Source organism: Mesitornis unicolor, unplaced genomic scaffold (genome assembly GCF_000695765.1).
Source record: "Mesitornis unicolor isolate BGI_N332 unplaced genomic scaffold, ASM69576v1 scaffold8375, whole genome shotgun sequence".
Lineage (NCBI taxonomy): Eukaryota > Metazoa > Chordata > Aves > Mesitornithiformes > Mesitornithidae > Mesitornis > Mesitornis unicolor.
The window spans coordinates 1,903-8,792 of NW_010186127.1; the positions used below are offsets into that span (position 1 = coordinate 1,903).

General features: G+C 47.7%; 1 protein-coding gene across 1 annotated transcript; it reads right to left on the reverse strand.

Annotated features, from left to right (window-relative positions):
- Positions 1-5,319: 5,319 nt before the first annotated feature.
- MED22 (mediator complex subunit 22) lies at positions 5,320-6,860 on the reverse strand. The gene is made up of 3 exons (XM_010185044.1): positions 6,735-6,860; positions 6,197-6,277; positions 5,320-5,852 (listed from the first exon to the last, which is right to left on the reverse strand). Exons 1-3 carry the CDS (start codon positions 6,858-6,860, stop codon positions 5,634-5,636), a joined length of 426 nt encoding a protein of 141 aa, XP_010183346.1. The 3' UTR covers positions 5,320-5,633.
- Between the last annotated feature and the right edge of the window lie 30 nt (positions 6,861-6,890).

The following is a 6,890-nucleotide window of genomic DNA, read 5'->3' on the forward strand; positions in this document are numbered from 1 at the left end:
CCCGGTTTGGCTCAGATGTGGAGGTCCCAAACCTTTCTGTGCAAAGACTGGGTCGGACACGGACCTGTGGCGGCTCAGTCTGTAGCAGCCAAATTTCTGCCTGGCTGGGGTGCGAGGTTTCTGCATAGTGATGGTTTTGGGGGCACAGGCAGTGCTGCAGCCCCTACACAGCAACGGCTGCCAGGAGCAGGGGTTTCAAAAGCTGTGGGGAACGCTGGGCCGAGCGCATACTTGATACTGTCAGATGTACACAAAGCCTTGTGGCTGAATACACACGCCTTAGAAATTATACAAAAGAGTTAGTTTTATTAAATCATCTAATTACAAAAATAAATGGAAGAAAAATAAAACAAAAATTATACCAAAATTCACATCCTAAAGGAGATTTTACAGCAGGCGGCTGGGGAAGCTCGGCACAACAGCTGGAATGGACCCCTGGCTCTGCACCACCAAACTGTTGTGACCAACAGCAACCCGTTCCAGCCACACGGCTCAAGTTGTCCCAGAACTGCACAGGGTGAGGGCAGATGTACCAAGCTGCAGAGCACCAAGTGCGCTTCATTGGAAGGAAACTGGATAACCGAGTATCCTTCACTGTCCCATACACCCCAGCCCTCTCAAGATTATTTTATCAGACAAAGCTCTCAGCCAACACAAACAGTGGCTCCGCGTTAGCTCAGGCCATGTTAATAGAAAGTGTCTGCGTAAACACTGAAAAAGGAATCAGACCAACTAAACATGTTGCTGCTGCTATCTGTGGCCCTGAGCAAGTGGCATCACCGAGACTTCAGCCCGATTCCTCAGTCGGCTCTTTCCTCCTCAAAAGGGAGAATACTGCTCATTGGTAGGAGTGTCCTGACAGATGGCAAGCAAGAGGTTCAAGTTTGTGAAGCGTTCTGACATGAAGACTGCTGTGTGAAAAATACTGCAAGATTCCTTCTCTAGTTAAGTAGAACGGAAGTTGGCAGATGCCATCCTGAGAGAGCTTTAAAGCAGCCAGAATGTCAAGAACATTGGGAAGCAGAGGAAAAACCCCATGATGCTCACTATCCCCGTCTGGCTCAAGTTTATCCCAAACAAATTCAACTGCCAACACTCCAGTGTGTACTCACTGAGATTCCCATGGAAACAAACTGGATTTCTAATGAACTCTACACATAACTGTCCTGTAAAAGCAAACCTAACTCTAATTTGCTACAACAATCAACTTTGTCTTTACTTAACACGTTCTCTAAGGGAGATGAACACTCATGGCAATGTCCCAGGGGTGGAGAAAGCACCGTGGCTATCCAGTGTGCAGAAACCTGCAAATACAGCTCCAGTGTGCTATCCTGGCTGGGAGATGCTCGATACAGCAGGTGGAAGACTTCCAGCAGGGCAGTGCTGCCGGGAGGAACACATTTAGCAGTGGAGGATCCTCTTCAGGAGTGCTCTGGGGGCCCTGCCCCGTGCCCGTTGACATGGGGGTGCGATGGAGTTGAGCTCTGGGAGGTGGCAACGCTCTGCTCTGCTGCGGCAGCTGTCAGAGGCATGGAGAGGCTCTCGGGGGACAGCGTGGCAAAGTCTTGTCTCCAGTAGGCTTCGCACAGTGGGAGATCATTGCTGTCACACAGACTGTAGCTTTCCAGAACAAACAACCCCAGTGAGGAGAGAGAGCAGGTGCAATAAGAGAGGAGGGGAGGGAGGGAAAGGGCAGGGGGAGCAAGACAGAAGCAAAGCATTAAGAAAATGGCAAAAAAAACATTCACGGGGGTAAGGTCTGTGTTCACAAATTAATCCCAAGTCTTGTGACACTTCCCTAAGACAGCCCTGAAGGGCTGGTCTTGAACCTCATGGGCCTGGGGAGGTTCAGGGAAATCTGAGAGACAAAACTGTTGCTACAAACTGCAGCAGAGGCTCAGTTCTAACCCAGTCCCTGGAAAGATCCGGGCTGAAATCCCAGACTCCAAATATGGGAGTTCTACTGATCTGAGTGAGGCAAGGACCTCATCCATATTCATTTTACTCAGAGTTAGATCACAACCTGTGTGAGGAAAAATATATAAAGCCTGCTCTAAATTTAAGTTCAGCAGAAAAGCTAACGCAATTATTTCAGGGTCTGTCCCTGTCATGATCAAGAAGAAACCTATTTGCACCCTTCCCCTTCCAGTAAAGTGCTCCACAGAATGGGTTTTCTATTGAAGCTCCCCAGCCCGATTATAAAAGTACTGACAGCTCCCACCATTTTCTGCAGAACCTGAGCTGTTTTCCTAAAAGCAACCTGCTGGATTTGGTCACTGTAGGCTGAGCCAGCAGTGGGGGGCAGTGATGTTTTTAAACAACTGACTAATTCTTGCCTGCGCTCTGAGGAAACACAATGGGGAAGGGCCCAAACTAAAACGAAAGATGATGGAAGAAACCAGAACAAAACCAAAACAAATTCCAAAGAGAGGAAGGAGCTGCACACACAACAGACAACCAAGACAAAGTGAGTGCTGGAGCAGAAAGCAGCTTGCAGTCAGAGTAAAACAAACCCAATGGGTCACGTGGTTTTGTTGTTGCAGCTTTATTTACACTTTTAATGTATGGACTTGAATAGATGCTTTGGGAAATATTTTAAGTGTAGAAATACGAGACACTTCAAATTGCACAAACACGAAACATGTCCAACCCCACACTCAAGACAGCTCCTGTGATCTCAGAGGAGGGAGCAATGGAACATAAATGCAAGTTTGAAGTTTAGGATGAGCGTAGGCAAGCTAGACTTGGCATTACTGCTTTGAGGAGTAAGCACACAAAGCACTAGTTGCAAGCATCTACTTCGGAGCTCTTGTCTGGCTGGTTTTGTCATAGAAGTAGGAAGGCAGTGGATACCGGTTTTATATTTGGGCCCTCTGTGAAATCCCTTGGATGATCACCCTTCCCTACAGTCCCCAACACAACGTGGGTGCAGTCAGCACAGACCTTCAGAACTGAACCAGAACTACAACTCCTTTTCTGCCTTAGACCCCAGGCTGTGGTTTCCAAGGAGAACCTGGCCACAGCAGCCACCGCATCTTGGCAGGGCAGCTACTATGAAAATTTTAGCTGCATCAGAAGCATAACTGCTTCTCCTGCTGCCCCAATTAGAACAGTCCCAAAAGTCTAAGCTTCGCCTCTCAAGTAACACTCCTCAAAAGCCATAGTGAACGAGCAGCTACTGCACAACCCACAACAGCACTGCCCAATCTGCTTCTCTGTCCTTTGACTGAGGGTTTGTCAATGTGAGGAAAGGACTTCACTACTTCTCTCGGGACAGGCAGCCAGGTCTGCGTGCAGAGGAACAGCTCTACTTAATACAGGGACCAAAAGCACAGATTCCTTCAGAACAATCTACTCAGCCTTAGTTTCAAGGACCTGCTTTCAGGTCTCCTTATCAAAACCCCCACGTACAGATAAAAAGCCTAGCAATAAAACTTGATCCTACACCTGAGGCACATCCTGTTAGTTACTTGCTGTGGGCAAGGGGCTGTCTTCTAAGCCCCTTCAGCACAGTGGCAGTGACAAACACTGGGCAGGAGACACTCACTCCCTTCCACAAGTTTTTCACAGGGACCAAACAAGCTACCCAGCACAGAGCAGCTCTCAGCTGGAGGCGTCCTGCTGCAGAGACCTCAATGCTCTACAGCCTTCCCTGCAGGGATCACCTAAAATAAAGTAACCAGTGACCTTCAGGGAAATTGGAGCACGGGAGAGCAGTTTGGCGGGACAGCTGTGTGGAACCCACGTCCTGGCCTCGTGGGGCTGCACACTTCTCTATAAACCCGTGGGACGGAGCCCCATGAGACGGTAACAGACGGTGCAGAGAGGCAGCCCCGGCCGGGCTCCCAGGACAGCACAGAATGCCCGTTTGTGGGCAAACCAGCTACTGCCTTTACAGCCACATAAACGTGATTATCCCTCTATGACTATATGACATAACAGAAACCCTTTTCCCCACATTAGACAGTAAGGTTTCATTAAAAATATCTTAGTACTCTAATTATAAAAGGACTTTGAATAAATCACTGTTTCTGTATTTACAGACACAAAATTTCTTTGGTGCAGAAAAAGACAGGAAAGAGCACAGGAAGGCAAAAAGTGCTAAAAGCAAACGACCTAAGTGCTACACGATATGAGGCTTCAGCGGAGGGATCATAGCTCTGGAGAGCTGCCAAGTTTTCTCATCTCATGACCACTCTTACAAGAAAGAGCACGAAGGCAAATCCGTTTGCTGTATGCCAACATTTGTGCTTGGATGTTAGTTCTGTTAGGAAGGGCTGCGTCTGGAGACCATGCCAGCATGATCAGAATCCCTTCGTCCAGAAGTTAAAACTAAAGTGGTGGCACTCTGGTGACAGTGAGAAGCACATCTGGCACACGTGAGGCACTATCAACCCACACCACATCGCTTTGGATGCAGCTCACTCCATGCACATAGTGAATGGCCCCTGACCTTTCAGGGCCTGGATCTGTGCTTGGGTTTGCCACCGTCGCTCTTAATTTCTGAGCTATTTCAAGGATCCCTTACTGCTGCCCCAAAAAACTGAGTAAAGTTTGAAAAACAACTCTAAACTTTTACCTCAAGTTTTCTTCCAATGTCGTATCAGTTCCTAAGCTATGTCATATCAATGTCTGTTTACTCTTAAAATACATGTATTACCCATAAATAATGGCCTAACTTCTGAAGATATTGAACAATTAGTGTTTTAGTTGACTTAGCTGGAGTTATAGGCATTCAGCATCTTTAAAAAGAAGGAAAAGGCAAAAATAGAAAACCTGGTCATTAAAATTTTAAATAACGATTTTGAAAGGTTTTGTTTAGAAGTCATAGCATTATTGCACTGATTTCACTTAGCTTGGACAGTGCAGCCAATATAATCAGGTTCTTATTTGTTTTCTCCTGCTTTCATTTACTGCATTATCAACTAGAAGTGCTGGAGTGCATGGCAGAAAATAAAACAAAAAGTAGTGTCTGAATTCTCTAAAGCCGCTGAGTCTTGTTAAAATATTAAAAATCCTACAAACAAGTCAGTAATAAGTCTCCCATAGAAAATCCTATCACAATACTTCATAATTCAATGACACTGAGCAAGTCTTTTTCTGCTCATTGCAAACGTTCACCCCAAGAGGACTCCAGGCAGCCAGGGGCAGTGGATTACGAGGGAGAAGGCACACTGTGTAACCAGGACACTTGTGAAAGAGCTCACCACGAAGATGTGGTGATCTCACCTAACATCAGGACCCAGCTCAGCAAGCTGGTCTCTCTAGGGAGAGAGAGGCAGGCTATTCCAGAGGGATACTCAGACAAAAGCCTGTAGTCCCAAGGAAATTAATCTCCTTTGACAATTAATACAAAGGAAGCCTAAGCAAATTATCTGTCAAATCTAGGCAACAAAAGCAGGCACCTAGGGTTGGCTGCTGTGAATACTTCCTTCACCATGGCATTTATTCCCTGTAGAATATCTACAAGGAAAAGGCAGCTATTTTAGTTGCAGAAGAAGAATTTGACCTAATTAAAAACGGGAGTGACATTTTGCTGGGAACACTCTCAAGACCTGTACTCTAAGAACTACTTGTTTGTCTAGACTAACTGCCCCAAACTGGGTGGAGTCATAAGGCAGAAGTCCACTGCCCTATTTGTACCTGGAAGAGTAATATTCTTCTTCTAGCTCGTATAGGTCAATGGAGATCTCATCCCGTAGTGCAATCAACTTCTTGTCACATTCCTCCTGCAAGCTTCTCAGCTGCTGGTTGCGCTGGTTGATAGCTTCATTCACAGAGGGGAAATCATTGAGGATCAAGAACTGCTTCAGGTCAGACACAAGCTTCATCAGGGACTCACCAGCTCGCACCTTGCAGTGGGGAGAAAAATCCCATAGCACACAGTATATCAAAACAGTGCTTTGCTCCAATTCTAAAACATCATCTCCCAAGCTGCTCCTTCAGCCCAAGCCCTGAATAAAGTAAAAACTCCCAAGTTACGTCAGGATTCTGACAGAAGCCTGCAGCTGACAAGCTGGACTATGCAGCTTTCCCCCTAAAGAAGGAATTCACCCAACAGCTACCCCAAATACCAGGTGACTCTTCCAGCAGCAGACCTTGTGAGAGTTATAAAGGCTGCCTTAGATACAAGAATGAACCAAATAGCACCTGAAGGATGTGCTGCCCACTAATTTAAACAGCAGATGCTACTCACAATGTTTGCAGCTCTGACGTGCATCTCATAGTTATCTTGTTCACCCTGGGTTGCTCGAGAGACTTGTGTTTCATCCTCAATCTAAAGAAAAAGGCGTACATACTAAAATCCTCATACGTGATTACTACATTATAAGGCATCTCATTTTGGTACAGTTCACACCTGCGACCCCTAGGGCAGCCTCTGGACTCTACGGCATCCACGGATCACTGCTGCTACCCTCCCCACTTGCTTCTGCGGTTGTCCCCCGTTGAGGAACACCGCGTCGCTGCCCACAGGGCTGGACACAGGGAGGCCAGCAGCAGCCGGGAGACCACCGCCCGCCCTGGGGAAGGAGTCCTCTTCCCTCACGGCTGCCCTCGGGGGAACCGGGAGAAGGGTTCCCCCATCGTCTCCCTCAGGGTCTCAGAACCACCGTCTCTCCCCTCACGGCCCCCCGTCTCTCCGCAAAGCTGCCCACGATGAAAACCCACCCCTCTCCCCTCAGGAGCCCGGGTGCTCCCACGGGCACGCTCCCCTTCCCTCACGGCTCGGCTACCTTGGCTGTCTTGATGATTTCGGTGAAGTTATCCATGATGGACTTGACATCATCCTTGAGACGCTTGTTGTAGGACTGCAACAGGGTCTCCTTGCTCTGCGGCAGCACCCTCTGCTGCTGCGCCATGACGAGCAAACCCTTCCTCCTCCGCCCACC

Bases quoted from the DNA above. Each gene is read 5' to 3' on its own strand.
- MED22 (XM_010185044.1), bottom strand. From the start codon at position 6,860: ATGGCGCAGCAGCAGAGGGTGCTGCCGCAGAGCAAGGAGACCCTGTTG. The intron at 6,278-6,734 runs GTAGCCGAGCCG...CTTTTTCTTTAG, and splicing joins AAATCATCAAGACAGCCAAG to ATTGAGGATGAAACACAAGT. The intron at 5,853-6,196 runs GTGAGTAGCATC...CCCCACTGCAAG, and splicing joins ACGTCAGAGCTGCAAACATT to GTGCGAGCTGGTGAGTCCCT.